Genomic DNA, 26,486 nt, shown 5'->3' on the forward strand with positions numbered 1-26,486 from the left:
TACTGCGTTATTGCGACTTGAGACATCGAGGCTCACTAATGTTGGGAGGATCAATATAAATTACGACTCCAGAAAGTAGAGAGTAATTCACTTAAATCTAGTAATTACAATGTACATAATGAGCAATAATTTTTAGCCTTGGAATATTTCTTGTATTTGAGCCAGGGTTAGGGGTAGTTGAAGGAAGAGGATAAGAAGTCATATGCATTTAGAGGGGCGCCTGGGTAGCGCAGTCGTTAAAGCGTCTGCCTTCGGCTCAGGGCGTGATCCTGGCGTACCGGGATCGAGTCCCACATCAGGCTCCTCCGCTGTGAGCCTGCTTCTTCCTCTCCCACTCCCCTGCTGTGTTCCCTCTCTCGCTGGCTGTCTCTCTGTCACATAAATAAATAAAATTTAAAAAAAAAAAAAAAAAAAAAAAAAAGAAGTCATATGCATTTAGAGACATTTGAAAAACAAATTTATAGGTTCTTCCTTGATGAATTATCATAAACTTATTATTGATCATATTTTTGCTTTTGTTATTAAAAATGACCACATATTTCATACATAAAAAGCTGAGCTGCTAGTTTTAACTAAGTCTTTTGTACTGAGAGTTCCTTTTGAAAAATTTGGATGTTGAGTCACAGAATCATAGGCTGTGAGAGCTGTAAGGAGCCACAGAGATCTCCTAGACTGTAGTTCTCATTATAGATGGGAACCAAAGTCAGGTCTCTGGAAAAGACAAACCTGTAATATCCACCCTGGGACAGTCTGCTTCCATAACTCTGGATGCGGCCTCAGCATCTGTAATCTTACTGAGTTCCACAGGTCAGAATATCTGATTCTACAAACAGTGCAAAGAAACGCAGAGATGTCTATGACACGACCAGGGTCATTAGACTATTAAATGACAGAACCTTGTTTAAACTTTAAAGAATTTAGAAAGATCTATGGTATGAATGATGTTTTAATGTAGGTTATGAAAACCCTTCCATGCTTGCTTTTAAACTTAACATGTTCCGGTCAGTTTTGTTGTTGTTAATAAATGTATAATATGCATGAATCATGCTCCACTAACTTGATTTCTGTGTTTTCTTCTTCCTTACAGAGAACCTCTCATCTGATTCAGGTCTCTCCAGCCCAAGTGCCCTGAATTCTCCAGGGCTGGGAATGGAAGGCTTGAACCGTAGGAGAAAGAAACGCACCAGCATAGAGACCAACATCCGTGTGGCCTTAGAGAAGAGTTTCTTGGAGGTTAGTTTTTACTTTTCACAGACATGTGATTGTCTGTGTAATATTAGGTGCTATAGATGATAAAAGACGGGCTTGCCGGCCTCAGTCCTTATAGATGCTTCTAACATAGTGGAGAGCAATAGACAAAGCCAGTTAGTGAACATCGGAAACCGAACTGGAGCACGTCTGGGTTCAGGAGAGTGCAGGCTCACGACCGTGTGAGCCCCAGTGTGACCGGAAGCAGAGGAAATGCACAAGCCAAGGCATCCAGGGAGGAAAAACCAGGAGGTAGATCCGGCGACACAGTGTCTGTGTGCCTCCAGTAGTGGTTTGGGACTAAAACACTGTAGGCCTTGGATGTCAGTAGTTCAAGTTCGTTCCAACAGCTGTTTGGCCTCTTTGTTTGTTTGTTTGTTTGTTTGTTTGTTTGTTTGTTTGTTATTGCCCCGGGAATATCACAATCAGAGCTTCCAATAAAATTTTGACGTCTCTAATTTAAAAAAGGCTTGAGCACAGTGGAAGGAACATTGACTCAGGAATCTGTATCCATTTTACCGCTCTTAGTAACTGTGTGATGGGTCAAGTGACTTGATTTCTTATGCTGAAGTCCCTTTATCTGTGAAACACCTGCCTTTCCTGCCCCTGAGGCTTATTGCCTACCTCATCGTCCTAGTAGAAACACGTGCATGAAGCACTGAGAAACTCGTAAATTCCTGCTAATATATAAATTTATATTGATTATGAATTTTATTCAAGATTAATAGCCCTTAAGAAAAAAAATACTCAAGAATAACTTATTCTTGGGGCACCTGGGTGGCTCGGTGTTTAAACTCCTGCCTGCGGCTCAGGTCATGATCTCAGGGTCCCAGGATTGAGTCCTGCGGTAGGCTCCTTGCGCAGCTGGGAGTCTGCTGCTCCTTCTGACTGCCCCTCCCCCTGCTTGTGCGCTCTCTCTCTCTCTGACAAATAAATAAATAAAATCTTAAAAAAAAAAAAGAATAACTTATTCTTAGTTAATATGAATAAGTTTAATAAATAGATGTTCATTAGAATGTTTATCTATAGAAGTTCTTTGTTAAAAGCGGGTCAATATGGTCGTATATATCCCAGCTTCATTCTCTGATTTGTCCCTCTCCATTTGTTTATTTATGTCAGTAGTTTAAAAAGTTATCCTCCCCCCCAAAAAAAATTTTTTTTAATTAAAAAAATAAAAAGTTTTTCCAAAAGGTGATTTTTTTCCCCCCTTTAGAATCAAAAGCCTACCTCGGAAGAGATCACCATGATTGCTGATCAGCTCAGTATGGAAAAGGAGGTGATTCGTGTTTGGTTTTGTAACCGCCGCCAGAAAGAAAAAAGAATCAACCCACCAAGCAGTGGTGGGACCAGCAGCTCACCTATCAAAGCAATTTTCCCCAGTCCAACCTCACTGGTAAGGATAAAAAATAGAGGATGCAAGCTAAAGGACTAATTTTTATAATTTTACAAATGATCTGTGAAATTGACTTATTTCGTAATAGTAATTTATTGTGTATATATATATATTCATGTTGAGTAAGTATATATAAATTTGTATTTTAAATGTTACTAAAGTGGGATGCCTGGATGGCTCAGTTGGTTAAGCGTCTGTAGGGAGCCTGCTTTTCCCCCTGCTTGTCTCTTACTCTCTGACAAATAAATAAATAAAATCTAAAAAAAAAAAAAAAGAGAGAGACAGAAAGTTTAAAAAAAAAAAATGCTACTAAAGTAATTAAATCTCATGTTGTCATTAAGCCAAGAACTTAGTGATCTTTCTTTTTTAAAGTGAACAATTTTAATTCTTTCCTGTTTCGTGGTGGTTCCAGTATTCTCTTCTCTGATGTAGTTTATTAGGTTACTCTGTAACTGTGGGAGCAGATTTGCTGGATTCCAATTACCTAAAAAAAGTCTTTAGTTGCTTTTTATTCATGTTGGGTTTTGGGGGTTTTTGTAGTTGTTTTGTTTTGTTTTGAGAGGGAGTGGGCATGAGGGGGGAGGAAAGGGAGAGAATCTCAAGCAGACTCCCCACTCAGCATGGATCCAGCACAGGGCTCAGTCTCACAACCCTGAGATCACGACCTGAGCGGAAATCAAGAGTTGGACGCTTAACCAGCTAAGCCACCCAGGCGCCCCTATATTCATGTTGGGTTTTAAAGCCCAGTTTATTGAACTTACATGAGGAAGTGACAGTAAATTCCCAGATAACTTGTATAAATTCAACCATTTCACGTGTTCACTCTCCAACATATGTGGGGCCTTTCATTGATAACCTCACTGAGGCACTTCCACACATTGCTTTGGAATAGTATTCTAGACTGAGGGGACATGCAGTGCTCATGTACTCTCTTGATGTTAAGGACGATGGCACATGGGACTCCATATTTCCAACCAGGATTCCACAGATAAGAAGAATGTTGGGTTTGCATTTCGGATCTTTCCTTGTTCATTTGTTTCTGTTGTATTTGAATATCATTCTATACTGGGATGCTTTTTATGTATTTATTTTTTAGATTTTTATTTATTTATTCATTTATTCGAGAGAGAGAGGGAGAGGGAGGGAATTTGTTTCTGTTGTATTTGAATATCATTCTATACTGGGATGCTTTTTATGTATTTATTTTTTAGATATTTATTTATTTATTCGAGAGAGAGAGGGAGAGAGCACAAGCAGGGGGAGCAGCAGAGGGAGAGGGAGAAGCAGGCTCCCTGAGCAAGGAGCCTGATGTGGGGCTTGACTCCAGGATCCCGGGACCACGGCCTGAGCCAAAGGCAGACACTCAACCAACTAAGCCACCCAGGCGCCCCTTGGATGCTTTTTTAAACTAAAGTCATCATTAAGAGCACGTACTGGTTGTTAAGGAAAGGCAGTGGTTGTTGAATGGTTGGGCTTTAATCACGAAGTTCGTGACATAGTAGTTATGAAAAAGATAGTCATTAGATTCAGTTCTGTTTTCTGTAGGTGGCTGTTTTGTGTTTTGGATTCATTTGTACTAAAAGGAAGACAGTATTTCTTACAAAACTGTGGAAGTATCTTATGTTATTTCAAAGAGAAGCTGTCAGCTTTTTAAAATTTTGCTTCACATTCTTTCCATAATATCATTTCATTAAAATAAAAAACAATGCAGTCTTGTCCCCACATGACCAAAAATAAAAGCAGTCCAAGAACCCCTGATACTCTGATCCTATTGAATAGTTGTCTTGTGTAGATTAAGTTGATAGTTAGTAGAATATTCCTTACTTACTTGGAGTCTGTCTGACTTCACATTATTTGAAATTTAGAAATGTTTTTTATTACTTTTTTTAAACCCGGGCAAAGTGATTTCTCCTATCAGAGAAAACCATCTTCTAATAGCAGCCTGTGAACATGTCTATTTTCTCAATTCGAAGATCAAAAGATGATTATAAAATTATTTCCTCTTAGGCCCTTTAAATTCTGTTGTATCTGGAATTTAAAAATTTTTATAGGCAAAATACATCTTCAATATTGATTTAAATTTTTTTATTTTCTAAAAATGCTTTTGCATATTTTCATTTCTGACCTCTAGGTGGCAACCACGCCAAGCCTTGTGACGAGCAGTGCGGCAACGACCCTCACCGTCAATCCAGTTCTCCCGCTGACCAGCGCTGCGGTGACTAACCTCTCTGTTACAGGTAAGCAGCAGCCTGGCCCTGCGGCTGGCCAGCAAACAGTAGGCCCATGACAGGTCTCTCTGAGAATTGTGAATTAAATTGTGAATTCAGGCTCTAACTAGAAATACCTATTGCTTTTTTTTGAAAAGTCATATATGAAAACCTGAACTCCAAAAAATGAGCATAATTAATTTTGTCAGAAAGAATACTTTCACATAAAGGTTTCCTGATCTGTTTTGTTCTTTCCCACATTACTCTTATCTTCTACATTGTTCCCAGACTTACCTCTCAAAACTCACAACTTTTTTTCAAGTAACTCCTTAAAAACCTTCAGTGGCTGCAGCTTTTGTATTCAGGAAAGCATCCAAGTTCATCATCAGTTCATAGAAGGTTATTTTCAGTCTGGATCTTATCTTCCACTAGTCTTTTCTCCCTTCCATCCTCAACACACAGGAAGATTCCTTCCGTGCCTTTGTGTAAACATCCCCACTGCCAAAAATGTTATCCCAGCCTGCACTTCTCTCCGATAGCATGACACACTCCTCCAGCTTAGGTATCAGTTCTTTCTAGAAATACTCTTGCTTTCCCAGGAAACTGTTCATTTCCACCTGTGTGTATTATAAATGACTATATTTTTATACTTTTGTCTTTTCCAATAGACTTTACACTTCTCAAAAGATCTGAATATTCTTTTTGCAATCTCAGTGTCTAGGTTAGTGCCTGACACATTCACTATAAAATGAACAAATAATTCTTTTTCCTTAGGCCTCCTTTAAAACAGCACATTTCCCAAGTACATTTAAAATAACTCAGTGTTGTCATCAGAAGTTTTTTAGTGATATGTGATGCATAAGGCATTCTGTAATTATTCACCAGGTTGATGATCTGCTAGTGAACCCCCGAATGGATTTGTGGTATTTCACAATCAAGCTTCAGTTTAACCTAGAGTTGAGGAATTTGATCGTCTTCACTCATGTTTTAAGTTTGTTATAACACTTCTTTGGTTCTGTGATCTAACTGAATGACTTTATATAGTTATTAAATTTCTAAGTTGTTAGGAAATCTCATAATTTTATTTATTTAGAGTAGCACTTTTTTTTTTTTTTTTTAAGTAGGCTTAAAGTAGAGCCCAATGCAGGGCTTGAACTTACCACCCTGAGATCAAGACCTGGGCTGAGATCAAGAGTTGGGTGCTTAACTGACTGAGCCACCCAGGCACCCCTAGAATAGTACTTTTTGACCTTTTTGGGTTTTAGAGTTCCTGGAAATTTTGATGAAAGCTTTAAACTTACCCCTCACAAAATAGACATACCCACAATTTTTAGTAAAATATAAGGAGGTTCATACATGACAACTCCCATCAGTCGAGCCATTTTTGGATGCCTTAGGAGTAGAGATTATAAGGTAAGAACCCCCATGTTTGGGGCAGCTGAGTGCCTCAGCCTTCGGCTCAGGGCGTGATCCCAGGGTCCTGGGATCGAGCCCCACATTTGGCTCCCTGCTCCGCTGGGAGCCTGCTTCTTCCTCTCCCACTCCCCCTGCTTGTGTTCCCTCTCTCGCTGGCTGTCTCTCTGTCTGTGTCAAATAAATAAATAAAATCTTAAAAACAAACAAACAAACAAAAACCCATGTTTGAGAGTGTAGAGTATTCAGCATTTCGGATTAGTAAGCAAACTGTTGGTGATTGGTTGCTCTTGTTTTGGGCACTGGGAACGTGAAATCCTGGACTTTAAGGAACTCACCGTCCACCCTGCCTGCCATCACCTGTTAAATTATAAACTGAACTTCTCCTTCCCAACAAATTATAAGTCATATTACATTAGGCCTAAAGATACCGTCTTTTGCAGAACAATTCCTTATAGTTCAAATAGAACTTAATAGAACAAGCAGCTTTGCAGATTTTCTAAAAATGTGGCAAAAATCTGAAACGGAAGGTAATTTTTAGGAGATACACATACACAAAACTAGCTAAAAATCTTCTGTCAGTTTTTGATGGTCCTAATTGACCAATGACATTTTCCTGAGCTCAGCTGCTCAGCCCATTTGTGTGCATTTAATTATAACTACTTTCTAAAATGTTGGTAACTGGGGTGCCTGGGTGGCTCAGTCGGTTAAGTGACCGACTCTTGATCTCAGCTCAGGTCTTGATCTCAGAGTCGTGAGTTCAAGCCTCCCATGGAGCCTACTTAAAAAAAATAAATAAAAAATGAAGTGTTGGGGGGCGCCTGGGTGGCGCAGTCATTAGGGTCTGCCTTCGGCTCAGGGCGTGATCCCGGCGTTATGGGATCGAGCCCCACATCAGGCTCCTCTGCTGTGAGCCTGCTTCTTCCTCTCCCACTCCCCCTGCTTGTGTTCCCTCTCTCGCTGGCTGTCTCTCTATCAAATAAATAAATAAAATCTTTAAAAAAAAAAAAAATGAAGTGTTGGTAACTTTTTTGGAATGAATTTTTTCTTCAGTTCTTAAAAAAATTGAACATTATCGGAAACTCAAATAGGAAAAATAATCCCAATGAGCTCTTCTTATTTTGCCTCTAAATCTTTTATATATATATATGTACGATTCTAATAGTGTTTAGTGTGTCCTAGTTTTTTTTTAATTTCTTATCTTACAATAAGTGTTACCCCTGTTATAGTTTTTACCTTTCTACTTATGATTGTATTGAACGGTTGTATCAAAACTTTGTAAACATTTCCATATGGTGCCATCATGGCTCACTTCTACCTAGAATGACCAGCTTTTTCAGTTTGAGTCCCGCAAATCTTGCATCCCAAGAAACCCCTCAGTCTCTGAACCACATAACTGGTCTTGCTTATTCAACATGGTATCCCTCGTGTCTAGCACACCATGATACTCAGTAACTAATTATTAAAGGAATGAAGTTTTCACTGTTATAAATAATGCTATAATGAGAACCTTTGTACATACTTATTTTTTAATTCTTTATTTTTACGTAATTTCAGATTTACAGAAAAGTTATAAGAATAGTTCAGAGAAATCCCACGTCTCTTCCCTTAGATTCTCCAAATGGGAAAATCTTACTGTATTTGCTTTTTCTCTTCTTTTTCTCTTTCTATGTATGTGATGTTTTTCTGAACTGTTTTAAGAGTAAGTTGTAGACATGCTACTTTATCCCTACTTCATTGTGTATTTTCTAAAAAACAAGAAATTACCGTATATAGCCGGAATACAGTTATCAGAAATCAGGAAATTGGGGTGCCTGGGTGGCACAGCGGTTAAGCCTCTGCCTCCGGCTCAGGGTGTGATCCTGGCGTTATGGGATCGAGCCCCACATCAGGCTCCTCCGCTATGAGCCTGCTTCTTCCTCTCCCACTCCCCCTGCTTGTGTTCCCTCTCTCGCTGGCTGTCTCTATCTCTGTCGAATAAATAAATAAAAAAATCTTTTAAAAATATACATATATTTAAAAAAAAAAAGAAATCAGGAAATTAACATTGACTCGGTCCTAGTATCTAGTAAACAATTCACAGTCATATTTTGCCAGATGTGCCAATACTGTCTCTTATAGCAAAAGGAAATCTTAAATCATGCATTGCATTCAGTTGCTGTGTCTCTTTAGTCGTCTTAAATTGGGGACAATATGAGTCTTTCTTTATATTTGAGGACATTGATTTTCTGAGGAATGTAGCTCTTTATTTTGTAGATGTTTTGTTTGACGTTTCTTCGTGATTAGATTCAGATTATGCACTTTGGGCAAGAAGACCACAGAAGTGATGTTGGGTCCTCCTTTGCATGATATGAACACACATGCTGGTGTGTCCCACTACTGGTGGTATTGACTTCGGTAATTATATTAAGGTGGTATACGTCAGGGTTTTTCATTTGTAGTTATTATTTTACTCTTCACAGCTAGTAAATGGCAAATTTGAGACTACAGATATCCTGGGTTTGTTTTCAAACCTTTGCCCACTAGTGTCCATTGACGATTTTTGCATGGATCTGTTATTATGATTCTCAAATAATCCTATCGTTTCTTCTACGTTTATTAGTTGCCTTTCAACTGTAAGGATGTACTTTTCCTGTTCCCCTATTTCTCTGTCTATATCAGTATGGACTCAGATGTCCTTTCTGTATTCAGTAGGTTAGAATCCTACTATCACTTTTTATTTTAATGTTCAAATTGTTCTTCAGTTTGCCAGGGGGAGCCCCTCGGTGGTGGCTCTTGTACTTTCTCGACACGTCCCTAACATTCTTTGAGTGCTTCCTTTTTTTTTTTTTTTTTTTTTTTTTAGATTTTATTTATTTATTTGACAGAGAGAGAGACAGCCAGCGAGAGAGGGAACACAGGCAGGGGGAGTGGGAGAGGAAGAAGCAGGCTCATAGCGGAGGAGCCTGATGTGGGGCTCGATCCCAGAACGCCGGGATCACGCCCTGAGCCGAAGGCAGATGCTTAACGACTGAGCCACCCAGGCGCCCCGCTTCCTTATTTTTTGGCACAAGATGTTTAGCCTCATCTTAAAGTTTCTCTGCTCCAGGCTTCAAACCAGCCATTTCTTCAAAAATCCCTAGTTCTTTTTAGTGAGGAAAGGTGTGTAGACACCAAGATATAGATGCCTTTATTGATATTGGGTTGTCATTGCTGTGAGGGCATCTCAATAGAAATAGACATACGTGTGCATATACATACAATAATATGTGTGTTTGGATAGACACATGTAAATTTATTTTTATATATAGATCCATACATGTCTATATGCATTTTTCTTTATCTACTTTTAGTAAAATCCATGAGTTCATACTGATATCTCCAATTCAGCCCAACGCCCTATAGTTTATTCTTTTCTATCCTTACCTTTTTCCATATGTTAACTCCCTTCACAGTGACAATGAGCAGCCTGGCTCCTATTATCAATACTACTGTTACTTAATTGCTCAATCCCGTAGTGAAAACAAAGTGGTTTTAAAATTGCTGACCCATGCCTCTAAACAGAAAAGGCCTACTAATTTGAGATCCATGTTTGTCTAGAGTTCTTGTCTTTAACCTGAAGGTGTATAGTCCAAATACTGTGTTCAGAAGTTGTTTGGGTTAGTTCTTTCTGTCTCCTCTTCAGCATAGTTACGTTATTCATTTGAAATTCAGTTTGTTTTGCTTGTATTCAGTATTAGTGTTCTTCTTCCTCTCATCCTTGTGATTTTTTTTTTAAGTCCATGAGATAATAGCATATCATCAAACACTGGTTTCAAAAGTCAGGACTATACAGAAAGTTCTTTTCAGAATAATGTCGTTCCCTTCTATTGTAATTCTCTTTTTCTGACAACTCTGAGCTTGGACTCTCCTCAGGGCTCTGTTGAGGTGAGTAGCTCTCAGTTCTGTCATAGTTATCCTCTGTGCCCTTCTGGACTCAAGCTGGTTTCCCTACCACCAAATTTCAACCTCTTTCTCATTTCTGCAAGTCTGTCAAAATCTCAAGTCCTCTGATATCTGTCCCCAGAGCTCTTACTTCCTTTTTCCTTTACCATCATTTGGAATAGGATTTTAGAAACGAGGAGGAAAAAACCATTTCCTCAGTTTACCATCTTCTAAGAGAAATCTTGTCTTATTGACACAGTTGCTTTTCTTTTCCAGTATTTAGCGTAGTGCTTGGCACAGTATAGCTCCCTGGTAAGCTTTCCTAGAATAGATACAAGAATGATCATGACTGTACTCCCCCAGAAAGACATGTGTTCTGATGTGTCTCAAAGACACAAATTCAACAGCCTTTAATAATCTCAACTCAACATGCTCTGCCCCAGTTTTTTCCCAAAACATTATTTCATAACCATATGCAACCCCAAACCCATTAGCAGTCCCTCCCCATTGACTCCTCACCCTACTCCTGGCTGGTCCACCCTGTCTCTGCAGATATGCTAGTTTTGGAGATTTTCATACAAATAGAATAATACATTATATGGTCTTCTGTGTCTGGCTTCTTCCATTTAGTGTAACATTTTCCAAGGTTTATCCATCTTGTGGAATATATCAGTACTTCATTCCTTTTTTATGGTTGTGTGATATTTAATTCTATGGCTATCGCACATTTTGTGTATCATTTATGAATTGATGGACATTTGAGTTGCTTTCAGTTTTGGGCCATTTTGAATATTGCTGCTGTGAGCATTTGTGTGTAGGTTTTTATGTGGACATGTTGTCTGTTCTCTTGGGCATATATTTAGGAATGGAATTGGAGCATTGTGTGGCATACTGGAATATTATGAATAACTTTATGCCCAAAAAAAATAATGCAATTTAGATGAAATGGATAAATTCTGAGAAAGACACAGATTATCCAAACTCAAAAAAAAAAAAGAAAACTTAAATAGACTTAAAGCAAGCAAAGTAAATGAATCATTAATGTAAAGCCTTTCCAAAAAGAAAAGCTTAGGCCCAGATGGCTTTAGCAGTGAGTTCTGTCAGATATTTAAAGAAGAAATGAAGTTAATCTTCAGCTGTCTCTTCCAGAAGATAGAGGAAGGACAGCTCATCATATGAAGCCAATATTACCTTGATACTAAAGCCAGACAAAGATACCCCCCCAAAAAAATTATAGGCCCCTATGCCTTCTGAAAATAAATATACACAAAAGCACTCAGCAAATTTTAGCAAATCGAATCCAGTAACATACAGAAAAGATTATACATCACCACCAAGGGGGACTTGTCCCAGGAATGTACGGTTGGTTTAATAATAACTGAAAACCAGGTAATGTAATGCAGCACGGCAACAGAAGAAAGGACCAGAACCACATGAGCATCTCGGTAGATACAGGAAAAGCATTTGACAAAATCCAACACCCATTCATAATAAAAACCTGAAATAGAAGAGAACGTCCTCACCTGGTAGAGAATAAAGAGCATCTGTTAAAAACCTGCAGCTAACAGCATACTTCATGGTGAAAGACTGAATGCTTTCCCCTAAAACTGGGAACAAAGCAAGCTCTTGTAGACGGATTAACATTGTACTAGGGGTTATAGCCCGTTTAACAAAGGGGAAAAATGAAAAATATCCAATTTGAAAGGGAGAAAGTTAAACTCATTTGCGTTATTATATGTATGTATGTGTATGTGTGTATCCACACAGCAAAAAACCTACTAGGACTAATAAATGAATTTAGTGTTGCTGCAGGATGCAAGATCGACATATAAAAATCAGTTGTATTTGGATATACTATCAGCGAGCAGTCCAAAAATGAAATTACAAAAATAGTTTTATTCACAATAGCTTCAAAAAGAATAAAATACTTGGGAATAAATCTAACAAAAGAAGTGCAAGACTTATACAGTGAAAACTGCAGTTTGCTGAGAGAAATTAAAGAAAGTCTAAATAAGCGGAGATATTCCGTGTTCATGGTTTAGAAGACTCAGTATTTTTAAGATGATAGTATTCTCTGAATTGCTCTATAGATTCATACAATTGTAGTAAAAATCCTAGCAATTTTTTTGCAGTAATTATCGTGATAAACTCATTCTAAAATATATATGGAAGGGACCCAGAATAGCCAAAACAATTTTGAAAAAGAAGGAAGTTGGAGGACTTAAGTATCCTGATTTCAGAGCATAGGGTAAAGCTATGTAATAAACACAGTATGCTACCAGCATGAGGACAGACAATAGATTAATGAAGAGTCCAGAAACAAACCTTTAAATTTATGCTCTGCTGACTTTTGACCGAGGTACCAAAGCAGTTCAGTAGCAAAAAGCTACTCTTCACCAGCTGGTTCTGAGACAATTGGATGTCCACATTCATGAAGATGAATTTAGATCTTTCCTGATACCATGCACAAAAATTAGGAAGAAAGTATCAAAGGTCTAAATGTAAGAAATAAAATTTTTAGAAAACAAATAGAAAATTTTTATGACCTCGGGTTAGGCAAAGAGTTTGTAGACACAGCACCAAACACAATCTATAGAAGAAAAAAGTATGATAAACTGGAATTTATTAAAAGCAGAATCTTCTGTACTTTAGAAGACATTTTAAGAAAATGAAAAGACACCCACAGACTTGGAGAAAACATTGCAAATCATATACCTGATAAAGGAACTATGTCTAGAGCGTATAAATAACTTACAATTAAGTAGTAAAAATATAAACAACCTCATTTTTAGAAGGGCAAAAGCTTTTAATATACATAATGCCAAAGAACATATAGAAATGACTAACAAGCACTTGAAAAGATACTCAACCTTATAACTCATTAGAGAATTGCAAATTAAAACTGTAGATATTATTTCAGACTCACTATATAATGGCTATCATCAAAAAGACCAAAAATAATAACTGCTGGCCTGGAACCCTCATGCTTTGCTGGGGTAATGTAAAATGTTACACAGCCCTTTTGGAAAACACTTCGGCAATGTCTTAAAAGTTAAATGTAAATTTATCATTTTGCCTGGTAAGTCCCCAAGAGAAATGAAAGCATGCCCACACAAAACCTTGGTGCGGATGATCATAGCAGCATTATTCATAATAAGCAAATACTGGAAACTAGCCGATGCCCATTAAGTGGTGAATCAGTAAACACGATGTGGTCTGCCCATGCAGTGGAATACTTTCCAGCCAGAAAAAGGAGGTATTGATTTGTGCTACAACGTGGATAAACCTTGAAAACAGTATGCTAACTGAAAGAAGCCAGATGAAAAAGATCTCAAGTCGTATGATTCCATTTATGTCAAGTGTCCTGAAACGTAAATCTGTAGAGAGAAAAGCAGATGACAAGGAGGGCTGTAGGTGGGAGAGGGGTGCGGCTGCAAACAGGCACAGGGGATCTTGTCTGCGTAGTGCTAGTGTCATACTGGGTGCAGTGGGTGATAGTTGTACGGCTTTGTAAATGTATTAGAAACCATTGTATTTTACATTTAAAGTGGGAGAATTTTCTGATATATAAATTATGCCTCAAAAATTGTATTTAAAAAAAAAAAAAAGATGAGACGGGAAGTGAGAGGATGTGCCAAACACTATATATTCTGGCGTGTAACTTCCTGCTAACCTTCGAGGTGGGTGCTGGCAGCTTACTTTGCTGTTGAGGACACTGAAGCTCAGCCAACATCAGTTCTCTGGTCAAAGTTGCCCAAGTAATTATGTTGCCAAAAATATAAGGCCATAAAATGTTGATTAAAATATGACTCACAGGGCACCTGGGTGGCTCAGTCGTTAAGCCTTCGGCTCAGGGTCATGATCCCAGAGGCCTGGGATCGAGCCCTGCGTCCAGCTCCCTTCTCAGGAGAGGAGGAGTCGGCTTCTCCCTCTGCCTCTGCCCGCCGCTCCCCCTGCTTGTGTGCTCGCTCGCATGCTCTCTCAAATAAATAAATAAAATCTATAAAAATAAAATAAAAAAATAAAATGTGATTCACAAGCTAGGAGAATTTATTTGAAAATTACTAATGCTCGTACGACATATTCTTACTGAAAACACCTGGAATGTGGTTAAAGGATGACAACCAGAAAAAAACACCTGGGAGTGGTTTTTGGAGTCGTCGGCTAGCCCAGGTTCACTTTACTGCTGAGGATGACTGGGACTTTGTTTGTACATATAGGGGATTTTAAGAGAGTGACGCTGAATGGTCTGTCTGAAAGCAGCGGTAGTGGAGAGTGAAAAAAAGGCTTATTTTAAGTCTTTGACCTCAAGATAAGGGGTCTTATGGAAATGGACAGTTTCAGAACTTTGAAAGGGAAGTGTTGCCCATAGATAAAATCAGGGTGGATAAGGTGAGAAATTAGGCAAGAAAAGGTTGAAAAGTGCATTGAAATCTCTTAGTAGTGCAAGAGAAATGAGAAAAGACGTTTGCCTTTCTAAATGGAACGAGGGGCAGTTCTTACAGGTATCCAAGTGGAAGAGTGTGACTCTTCCCAGCATAGGACCCAGCACGGCGTCAGGGGCTCAGAGACAACAATGGGGCCGTGATTAATGATACCCACCCAGGTGCGGTTGTATTTAGGGACAACAGCAATAAAGAGGGAATTTTATCTATTTTTGAGAAGGGAGAAAGAGGAGTAAATGGTCCCTTCGTGTTGATTAGCAATAAGAAAGATATGTTCACGGGATGTACGGAGACCACGTAACACTTCTCTGCAGCAGTATGGGGGGCAGGAGGAGTGGAGTCAGTACCGAAACAGATGATGTCTGATTTCCTCCCAGCTTCATGATGTGTGAAAGAAACACTTCCTTAGAGTTCAAATGAGAACAGATGACTAGATGTTCTTAGTATAGACCAGAAGGCTCGAAAATAGATTTTAGGAGGACAAAACTGAATTTTTTAGGAGAGAGTCTTCTTCAGCTTAGTGATAGATTTTAGCACCAAAAAAGTTATCTTTTATGTAAGGTCTTTGTTCCAATGTGTTTATGGGTTTGAAATATTTATTTTGATTGGTCTAGTTCTTCTATAATGTATCAAGTCTTTTATACCTCACAGAAGTATTATACTGAAAATTTATAGATGCTTTTTGTCTTTTTGAGTTTTCTGTCCTGAGAAAATACCGCTTAGGTTCTGCTTTATACATATATATGGCCGGTGTTTATACATATATATGGCCGGTGATACCCGAGAACATAGTTTCGGTAAATTAAGTTCCAGCTGGTGTCGGCAGCCTGTGTTTGTGATATGTGGCATTGACTGAGAACTGACATCGAGGGCCTGTTCTGTATTGCCTTCTGTAAATAGCTTCAGAGTTACAGCTCACTGGGGACAGCTGGCATCTGCTTTATGGAAGGTTTTCTATCCTGTGACTGCCTGATGAGTCATTTCTACTTTGGGCAAAGAGACTACATTCTTTTCGTCACACTTGCCTTTGTGACTCAACAGGCCTAACTTCTAGACATGTTTTAGCGCTGTGCCGGCCTGCGTGGCAGGACTAGCCACGTGTGCTTTTTAAGCACATATAATGGGGCTGGTTCAAATTGAGATGTGCCGTAAGCGTAAACTACACACCATTTTCAAAGACTTGGTATGGAAAAAAAATACTTTTCTGAGACTGATTTCATGTTAAAATGACAATACTGTGGAAATAATTTAACCTGTTTCTTTTTAATATTTTCAGTAGGACCACTAGAAAATTCTAAATTACATATTTATTATGTTTCTGTTAGATAACATTGATCCCGAAGATTAAATAATTCCAGTGAATGTGTTCTGGTTTTCACCAGTGATATTTATAATGTTGATTAGTTGTTTGTATACAAGTGTTTGTTGTTCTCCTTACTTCAAAAAGAAGTTTGGGCATCTCGATTTTTTTTTTTTTAAGTTCTCTCAAATAACAATTTCCTAAAGCTTCATTTCTCATGCTTTTATGAGATTCATAATGTCCTTGCGTGTTATTGCTTCCATGAATAAGAAAATGTTTACAGTAGGCTTTTTGAGAGCTGATTTTCATTACAGAATAGCTGCTTAAGTTTTTCAGTGCAAAGAAGGCATCTAGACATAGGCCCGTAGTTATTTTCGTACTATTTCTGCAGATGTTATTATTGACACTTAACTTTAGAAAAATATGTAACTTTTCGTTTTTCTTGCCTTCATTGTCTTGTTAGATTTTTCTATAGAGACGACTAAGATTTCTGATGAAGATCCTTTTCAGAAGCAAGGATTGTTTTGCTGATATGCTTGTATTTCGTAGTTAGAGTCTCTTGATTCCTTCTTTTATTTTTTGAATAGGAGGTTGGAAATAGAAAACTGTATTCTCCGTTTCTTCCACGGCTCCTTGATTGCTCTTGCCTCTGAAAGTAAGGTTCATGGTTTCGGTTCTAAAATATTAATTTCCATGAAATCGCTCAACAAGGTTAACAAAAAAGGACCCATTTAGAGATCACTGGCTGATAGATGAATTTTTCACCACTGAGCCTAGAGTAGGGCTGCACAAAGCCACGGTTCTTGGAGAAACCGCCACAGAAGGTCCCTTTCTCCTCTGGTTCTCCTTCAGGCACCACAGACAGCACGTCCAGCAACACTGCCACCGTCATTTCCACAGCGCCGCCAGCTTCCTCCGCTGTCACCTCCCCGTCGTTGAGTCCCTCCCCGTCTGCCTCAGCCTCCACCGCCGAGGCGTCCAGTGCCAGTGAGACCAGCACCACACAGACCACCTCCACTTTGTCCTCTCCTCTTGGGACCAGCCAGGTGATGGTGACGGCGTCAGGGTTGCAAACAGCAGCGGCCGCCGCCCTGCAAGGGGCCGCCCAGTTGCCGGCCAACGCCAGTCTCGCTGCCATGGCTGCCGCGGCCGGCCTGAGCCCAGGCCTGATGGCACCCTCGCAGTTCGCAGCTGGGTAAGCAGCGTTCGCCCCTCGGTCACCGCCGAGAAACAGCCAGGCGCCACCCCCGGAGTTACTCGAAGGGGAGACTTGATCACCATCGTAAATGCCCCCCCAGAATACATAAATCTCTTCAAAGCCATCATCCCTTGGGAGCAGGTAGCTGTATGGTAGCTCGAGGGCCGTGGGTATAGCTGGGCTGCACTTTCCTAGTGCCCTGGGAGAGCAGTAATCCTGGTGTTATTTCCAGATGAAGACACAGAGCACCGGGCCATCAGAGCTGACCTGCCTGAGTTGCGGGGCCAAGAAGAAAGCCCAGAATTCTCCATTAAACTCTCTCCGCTGCCACCTTTCTCATTCCCAGACACAGACGAGCGATAGAGTAACAAGATTCCCAATTTTATTTTATCAAACATATGAGGATTACTTCGTAAATATATTCCTTTCTCTGGCATTTTTGTTTTGTTTTGGGGAAAAAAAAGCATGAAGTAATTCAAAGAAGAGTGAACGTGACTGTGCGGGTTTTAGGTTAACCTGTGTGGATCATATCCTTACTTTGCTTTGTACAAGTAAGCATCAGAGAAAGCAGTGAGCAACCCTCATTCTCATAAGGAGAATAACAAACATTTCCCTATACTTCCCCAGCCGTATTTTCCTTTTTCTTGTCCTTTTGGGTATATTGTCAAGCTGACGGATGTGCCTGCATTGTAACAAAGTGACTGCTCTTTTGGCCTTACAGAGGTGCCTTACTCAGTCTCAATCCAGGGACCCTGGGCGGCGCCCTCAGCCCAGCTCTCATGAGCAACAGTACACTGGCAACTATTCAAGGTTAGTAGAATCTTTCGCCTGACTTAACTCTTTTTTTTTTTTTCTTCTTAATGAGAGAAGTTTGCTTTGGGGGAGGTGAAGGCGATGGGGAGAGAGAGTTGAATTGATAATGCTGACTAACTTGACAACCAAGAAAATGTCCTTGTAAAAAAGGTTTCTACAAGCAGTATAGGTGTTCATTTGTAAGAACAGGGAATATGCTTAATTTATAGTATTATAAAAAAAAAAAAAACAGGACCCTATGCTGGTATTTATCTTCTTATGTGAATAAATTTGGAGGCAGAATTCCCCCCTGATAAATTTACCTAAGTAGACATCCAAGACCCATCCCCAGGCAAACTTGACCAAGAAAAATTCCCCAGCCCCCAACCCCACCCCTAAGAGAGGCGTATATGAGAAGGTCCTGTAATGAATTAACCTTGAAGCACATTATGCAGACTTCCGGAGTACTTTCCATTGTTAGGTTCTGCCCTTTGTATAGCCCCATCAGTATAGAACATATATTCTCTTGGATTGTCTCTTTTCCAAGCCCAGATGGGTCTGTTGGCTTTAGCACGCTATCCAGTCTAAATCCACTCATTCCATACAGAGAAGGGTTTGCCTTGTTTGGCTCTGAGCTTTGTGTCTAAAGATGCTATGTTACGTGATTCAGGAAGACAATTCGAGACATCACTGTATTAATCAGAGAATGTTTTGAGTTGTTTTTTTTTTTTCCTTAAAATTTCAATGGTTTGTACTTAAATGAGAGTTCCTGGGGCCAAAAATAAGCTGTTAGCCAACCTCAATTAAGATTAGTGTTTCATGAATGCGATCTCTACAGTATACTATGGAGAATGAGAGTTACGGACAAACCTAAGACATGACTTAGATTCCTCTTTCTAAGCTTCTGGACCCAATTCCCCCATGCCTTCCCCACCCCCAACACCGAGCAATTCTGCCACACCAGCAGGGTATCTGAGAGTTCAAATGAATTCTGATACTGTCTACCTAGAGATCGCGTCAGGTTCCACAGGTTAAGGGTTCAGTCCTACAAGACTGCTCCCATTTCCCCTTCAGACACCAGTTGCAAGCCCAGGCTGTTGTTACTGGTACTTCTGACCAGTTACAGATTGAAGGTTCCAGCAACCTCTTCCTTAGATTGATTCTGTGACTTTGCTAGAGTGGCTCACAGGCCTCAGGGAAAACACTTGTGCTCATCAGTTTATTAAAGGATATGATGAAAGATACAAATCAACAGCCACATGAAAAGATAACATAGGGTGAGGTCCCAAGCAGAGGAATTTCTGTCCTTGTGGAGTTCGGGGCCTGGCTCAGTGGCAGGTGGAAATACTCCAGTTCTCCGAGAGTGGAGGCTCTCCAAAAAAGACCCGAAAGCTGTCCTCTTGGGTTTCTACAGAGGCTTCATGACAGAGCCCTGATTGACTGAGTCCTTGGCCCTTGGCTCGTTCGAACTCCATCCCCTCCCCCTCCCACGAGGCTGGGGGTGGGAGTGAAAGTTCCAACACTCTGATCACATGGTCCATCCTCGGGGCAACCAGTCTCTGCCCTTGGGTGGGGTCCAAAAGTCACCTTCCCTGATAGTAAGACACGCATTTCACGTTTTTGGCTCTGAAGTGTTTTCAGGAACTGTGAATGTAGACCAGATCTATCTGAGAAAAAGGAATTTGGTCACCCAGATGACTGAATGACCAAATCTGTATTTCTTAGAAATCATCATATGACAATTACCTTACATTATATTGGCTTTCTCATTTACTAAATCATATGTAAAATGGATAAGGCCACAAACCTTTTTTGTTATACAAGGATTTCTTTTTGGCATAAGATTTGTGGTGAATCATTTTTTCTCTTGGATGAGGGAGTACCTGGGGGCTGTAGTGATGCGACAGAGACAGGCGCCTTCCCCAGGCACAGCTGGCTGAGATTAGAACGAGCAGTCTCTGGGAAGCTCTGCAACTGTTCTATGACCGGAAGCCTAGAATCTCAGGAAAACTTGAAGCTGCACCAAGTCTCACCGATCTGTGCTCTTTGTATGATCATGTCCGAAGCCAGAGACATTCCCTTCAGTCCTCCTAGCTTTCCTTATTTTATAAGAAATTAACCAAATGTTTAATGCGATTAGAAAACCCCTTAAATCCACATGTGAAAATGTGGTTATATGGGTGGGAGGATATCAGAGGGGTTGTCGGATAACAGAAGAAGATATTAAATGAGAGGGGAGTGACCAGTTATTTAAAAGTTGAGCGGTACCTTCTATGGAGCCGTGGCAGTGTCACAGAGAGATTGTCACTCATGAGAGCAAGTCCTAACCTTAGTGGCCTCTCCAGCCGCCTGCGTCAGTGCGTCCCCGCTGCCCTCCTTCTCCGTACGAGTCCTAGGAATCAAACGCGATGCTTCGGCAAGTGCAACAGTAGCTGCACCTTACGCTTTATTTGGTAACATATAGTTATTTCAGAACTAAAGCCAGTTTGAAAGATGGTTTTCATCTTGTACATCATACTTTAAAAAGTGCTCAAAGTAATGAATAATGCCAGTTAGTTGGCAAAAAGCTGTGTTTTAATGCCCCAGTCACTGTACCCAGTTTGTCTTTTGAATGAAAGTTTAAAATCAGCAATCTTCATTAAAAACAAAAGTATCGGGCTTCACAAATACTCCTTGGAGGATGAAGCCCTCTCGGAAGTTGAGGCCCCAAGATGGCAGCATGGCTCTGATTCGTTAGTTCTCGGCTCTCCCCCTCTCCGGTCCTGCTTGTGCTCGTTAAATTAGTTAGAATACAGCTGTCCAGGCTCTTCCAAAAGTATAAAAATACACTTCAGTTGGTGACAGGAGAGCTCTGGGATTAAGATTAGTCAGCTAAGGGCTGCGCTTTTTCCACCTGGGCTGTAGGGCAAGTCAGTGTAGAGATGTGTGTTGCTTGGCTTCTCTAGGATGGTTTTAACGTTCTCCTTTCTGCCTGTTTGTGGGGGGTTTCGTCTATAGCTCTTGCCTCTGGTGGCTCTCTTCCAATAACATCACTGGATGCAACTGGGAACCTGGTATTTGCCAATGCAGGAGGAGCCCCCAACATCGTGACTGCCCCCCTGTTCCTGAACCCTCAGAACCTCTCTCTGCTCACCAGCAACCCAGTGAGCTTGGTCTCCGCCGCTGCGGCCTCCGCAGGGAACTCTGGACCTGTCGCCAGCCTTCACGCCGCCTCCACCTCCGCTGAGTCCATCCAGAACTCTCTCTTCACAGTGGCCTCTGCCAGCGGGGCCGCCTCCACCACCACCACCGCCTCCAAGGCACAGTGAGTAGGGCTGCACGGGGCTGCCACGAGCCTCTTCCACTCGCGGCACGATCGGGCTGCCGGCCACGCTGAGACTGCAAAATGTGATTGGCTTCCTCTTGCCATGTTTCAGCAGCAAGGGAAAGAAGGGAGAGAAGGAGAAAAACGCATACAGGAAAAAAAAAAACGGATGGAGACAGGACAACATTTGCCTAATTTTGTAATAAAACACTGTCTTTTCAGGATTGCTTCATGGATTGGAGAACTTTCTAACCAAAAATTTAAAAAAAAAAAAAAAGCAGAAACAAAAAATCAAAAACAAACAAACAAAAAAAGAAGTGAAAGGACTACTTATCATTTCCAGCAGTCATGATGACAAGTTAAGGTGGGTTACCAATTCCAATATAGGAAGGGGATTTCTTGTTTGTCTAAATTTCTTTTTTTCTTAAAAAAAAATCATTTTTATGGGTCTGTTGTACAGGCCATTAAGTCATAACAAGGTGTTTATAATCGTATCAATTGTGTTGGGGGTTCCTTTCTTAACTGGTACAATTTAGGCAGGCCTGTATTACTGTATCTCTATTATTATTGTTGTTGTTGTTATTGTTTTTTATATATATATATAGTTTGGACATGTTTATCTCTTGCTCCTGGATCCTGTTTCAGTGAGCTCCCACACTGTGGGGAGGGAGGGTTTGGGGGTAAGGGGAGACTTACGTTCTTAACTGCGGGGAATGTTCTTGCTGGTTTCCTTCTCCTTGATGACTCTTACAGAGGTGCTAGAAAATTATTTTCTTTTGCCACTTATGCAAGAGGCTTGGTGCAGAAGCTGAAGGCTGTGTGTGCAAACACTCCCACTCCACACACGCCCCCTCCCCCCATCAGGTGGTGCCTTTGGAGCACTTTTGTGTAGGAAGGAATTCCTGCTGAACTGTAGCTCTCACTCACCCCAGATCATTGAATGACCCTGAGGCCCAGACCCTGCGGGACCCGGTGCTGCCTCGGCTGCTTTCCATGGGGACGGCCGTGCGCGCGGCAGGGCAGGATCTGGGCCCGAAGAGCAAAGACTACTGCAGACCCCAGACTTGGCGGTTCTCCTGATTTCGTATCTCCTGAAGAATGCTCCTACTGTTGGTGTGTGTGTGTGTTTGTTTCCATTTTGTGGAAGTTTTTCATCCAAACTTCCTTTCATTTCCTTGGCAAAGAGCGAATTGACTTACTGAAATTGGGAAACTCCAACCTTCTCTTGTTTTCTGAAGGAACTCCACTAGACTCTTGCCATCAATTCTGTATTCCCAAAGAGGTGTGATGAGAAGAGTCTGAGGCCACCACCTTTTCCTCTGGCCGCAGACTTCCTTTTCACTGGACGGCGCGTAAATTCCTCTAACCCTGACACTCTCCTTGCTCCCCCGACTGGAGAATGCACTTCCTAGCTGGGCCTGGGGTCTTTAGAACCTTTGAAGGACTTCGAGCAGGAACTTTGCACACACCTCAAGTGTCTCCTTGGCTTGTACTATAGTGAGGCTCCAGCTAGGTAGGTCGCAATGGCAATACACGTGTCGCCGTGCAACGTAGCAAGGCATTCGCTTCTGGAATTGTCTTCAGGGTGTTTCTAGACTCTGTCAGTGAGCCCGTGGAAAGGAAGAGTTTGTGGAAGTAGATGAAGAGGAATGAGGGTAACTTGGAAATTCAGTTCCCCTTTCTGGCAGCGTGCTATGATTGTAGTCTCTGCACCAGAACATGTCCCTGAAGACTGGATCACTGCAGCGTGGCTCATCTGAGCTCCCCTTCGTGTCGGAGGTCTGGGTTCCCGTTTGGTGTCTGTGGGTGCTTGCTGATGTCTCTGGTGGCCCAAGACTGCGTTTGCCCCCCTTTCGAGCTGGGGTCTGAGAGAGGGTGTGCAGGTCATTCTCGTCCTGATGACTCTGCTTGTGTCCCCAAGGGGGCTTGGAATCCGTGCGCTTGTCTCTCCACAGTGTCGGGAAAGGCAGTGATACAGACGCCGTGTGGACGTTTCTTTGTGATCATCCAAGGGGGAGACCGCACCTTCATAGTAAAAGGCCAGAAACAGTTTTAGTCCCTTTGTTAGTTTTTCTTTTGTTGCTTCTGTCTTCCTGTTTTATTTCACAGAGTATTTAATGATCAACCTAAATTTCCTCTTCTCACCCTTCACCTTCCCTAGAATCCCTCCAAAATCAGTGAACTGCAAGCAGGGAAACTAACAGATGTCCATCCACCTTTTTTATGTGTGGTGTGTTTTTTTATGTTGTTGTTGTTGTTGTTGTTGTTGTTTTTACTAAGCTTGAACCAAAGTCAATTTTTAGCAAGCTGCTGTACTAATGGACTAGTTTATAACGTGCATTTCAGACACATTGAGGAAATAGATGCTACTGACAATTTCTTTTTTCATTTGTCTTTATTAATTTTATATAAAAGTTGCTGCTTGTTTTCATCGTTTATGTTGGTAAATTGTAATATCCTCTGGGCAGACCTTAACTTGATTTTAACTAGTTTATTTAGTTTGGTGTGTAAATAGAAGGGCAGTGTCAGTTCCTAGTTTCTCTCCTCTCATCTTGCTGTTTCTCTGACGTTACTTAAGTTTAACCTTTATCCTGACTTGAGGTCTCTAACTTCAGTCTGTGCAAATGGTGTTCGGGCTGTCAGTAATACTGTGGCTGCCCGTCGGACCGAGTCCCTCCCCTGGGAGCAGTAAGTTAGGAGGAAAGATTCAGGGAGGAAAATGCTGATACCCACCGTTCTGTATTAGCGGTTATAGCATTCATTTCCCGAAATTGCTACCAAAGGAAGCGTGGAGTCCTCAGGGACTCACACCCAGTGGATTCAAAGGAAGGACAAGGAAAGGCTGTGCTTGTTTGTTTTCCTGTGTGGTTCAAAAGATGCTCCCTTTCCCAAATAAGATTCGCCAACAGACTTCAATACTTTAGAAGCTAGTAAGCTTTAAACGTCATACGACGGTCTGCTCCCGGCCCTGCCTGTATTCGCTGGTCAGTCTGGGATAAGGGGATTCAACCTCTGTGTGTGTGTGTGTGGATCACTTCATGAGGATAAACCTTAAACCAGCATAAAATCTGTGTTTAAAAAGAAACAAATCCTCAGACAAAGGTAATTTTTAAATTTTTTCTCATTTTTTTCTTATTTAAAGACAAGTTGTAAAATGGAAGGTACATTTGTACACGTACGCGTGAAACACTAAAACGCTTTGTTGATGGGTGTTCAGCTTAAAATCACTCCTCATCACCATCCCTAGATATTCTGCTGGTCATACTGCTTCATGACCCAACCTTCAGTCCTTTTTTACTTTATGTTTTTTTTTAATCATCTCAAGAAATGCTTTTTGAATTGAGTGAGTCTCCTAAGCAAAGTTACTCAGACTTACCTTTTAACCCCCTTATATGGGAGAATCTAGAAATTAAGGGGGCCATTTGGTCAAAAGAGGTGTTTGGCAGAGTTTCTGCGTTTCTAAGCAGATGGACCAGATAGGTCATCATAACTCATTGTACATTCTTCTTTTTCCCTCCCTAATGATTATGCAAATTTTATTTCATCCCTGACTTTGGTGAATCCGTATTAAACCAAAGACTAATTCCGAATGCATCTATAGTGATACTCTGTTTGCCCTGGTAATGGGCCCTCCCTAGGGAGTGGTGAATGTAATTGAATCCTGCTTATCACAAGCAGCGCAGTTTGGTTGGTTTTTTTTTTTATTTATACCCCGTATGAAGCTGAAGGACAGAGCAGAAAGACCTAGAAAAGGGCTTCTCGTGGGAACAATATTAGTGTTCCTGATTTAAGAAATAAGTTGAGTGCTATATTAGTTTAAGTGGTTTCTGAAACTATATAGGCAGCTTTTTAGAATTTAAAAAAATGTTCATCTCTATTACCTGACACGAGACACACTTCCTTTTATTTATTTGGTAAGAAAGACCAATACCATCCCAGTTTACTCAACTTATTACTCAAGATATGGAACCAAAGGAATCCAACTTTCATTTGGTGTAGGACCATACCTATCTGTACTTCATGGTGGCATTATTAGAAATTAACAATCCTTTTTTTTCTTTTAAGGGAAAATAAGGTTATAATTAAAAGATTTTTAGTGAGATTATCATGCCGTTTTGTTCTACAAAATTCATTCACTGTTGGGGGAAAAAAGCACAATTATACCTCTTTTTTTATATTATTTTGTCCTGTTCTCCCTCGTGTAAATGGGAAGGTGGGAGAGACCTAGTCTGTTTTATCCAGAAGCACAGACATTGGGTGATGCAATATTTAAGGTCAGCCCAGTCTTTAACATTAAATTTTCTATTTAAATTGCTGGGAAAGCTGGATACATTTGCAAATATAGGAAATCATTGCAGATTTTTAACGTTCCAATTCCTGATAGTAAACATTGCAGTTAGTCCATAACAAACACTCGGCTTACAGAAGAAACTCTTAAGTTCATAGTCTAGAGTTGTTCCCACCCCTTGTCATCCTCACAATACTTTCGTCACCCAGAAAAAAAACTAAGAGAGACAGGAAGGAAAGGGAGAAGTGCCGGTGGGGAGAAGCGCACGGGCAGCAGGGCTGTGTAAGCCGTGAGGGTGAGGCGCGCTCGGCCTCCTGCTGGCCGTACACTTGGGGCTCTCCCCTCAGGGGCACCCCCAGGTCAGTCTGCAGCTTGATAACCCTCAATTAAAGAAGAGCCTCAACAATTCAGCATGAGATTTTGGCCCAGTACTTTTTCATTAAATCAGCATTTAAATTGATGAATTTAAAGTTTATTCCTCAAACCATGATTACTGGAGCTGAAAATGTTAAGGGACCGTCCATTCGAACGGAGAAAATGACTAAAGTCCTGAAATTTAAAGTTATTCAAATGGGCAAGAATCGATGGATTACTTTGACCATAACCATTGTGAGTGCGTTTTTGTGCGGGTGTGCGAAAAGCCCGTCACGTGTGACACTGTCCATGTAGTCATAGCCCTGGCCATTCTGAAGTCGTTTTCCGTCTTAAAACATTTTGACGACGACACTATAAAGTGGTAAATCTTCCTTAGCCTTTACCTTCATTTTTGAGAAGGAAAAAGAATCTTTTGCCCTTCTTTAAGAAAAATAACTAAGATCGGCTGTGACGCAGGTTTGCATGATGGCGGACACAGTACGAACGTGAGCTTGGACAGGCAGAGGGTAGATAGGCCGCTGTTATCACTAAGAGCGGACACTAATCCTGTTCCGCCTCATTCTTGTCTTAATCCAAAGAGATTAAATGCGATACCCCTGAGATTTCCAGTAAGGTATTTG

The 26,486-nt window shown here is 40.8% G+C and overlaps 1 protein-coding gene across 3 annotated transcripts in view; it reads left to right on the forward strand.

The window, feature by feature from the left end:
* The window catches only part of POU2F1 (POU class 2 homeobox 1), a 166,121-nt gene extending 144,659 nt beyond the window's left edge, over window positions 1-21,462 (forward strand). For all 3 annotated transcript variants that reach the window (XM_040636160.1, XM_040636161.1, XM_008695587.2), the window contains 6 exons: window positions 1,088-1,233; window positions 2,462-2,641; window positions 4,773-4,878; window positions 16,762-17,104; window positions 17,829-17,917; window positions 20,897-21,462. In XM_040636160.1, coding sequence (XP_040492094.1) covers window positions 1,088-1,233; window positions 2,462-2,641; window positions 4,773-4,878; window positions 16,762-17,104; window positions 17,829-17,917; window positions 20,897-21,207 — 1,175 coding nt within the window. In that variant the 3' untranslated portion in view covers window positions 21,208-21,462. The remainder of the gene's footprint in view (window positions 1-1,087; window positions 1,234-2,461; window positions 2,642-4,772; window positions 4,879-16,761; window positions 17,105-17,828; window positions 17,918-20,896) is intronic.
* Window positions 21,463-26,486: the final 5,024 nt, after the last annotated feature.

The sequence above is a fragment of the Ursus maritimus genome, unplaced genomic scaffold, assembly GCF_017311325.1.
Source record: "Ursus maritimus isolate PB19 unplaced genomic scaffold, ASM1731132v1 scaffold_2, whole genome shotgun sequence".
Lineage (NCBI taxonomy): Eukaryota > Metazoa > Chordata > Mammalia > Carnivora > Ursidae > Ursus > Ursus maritimus.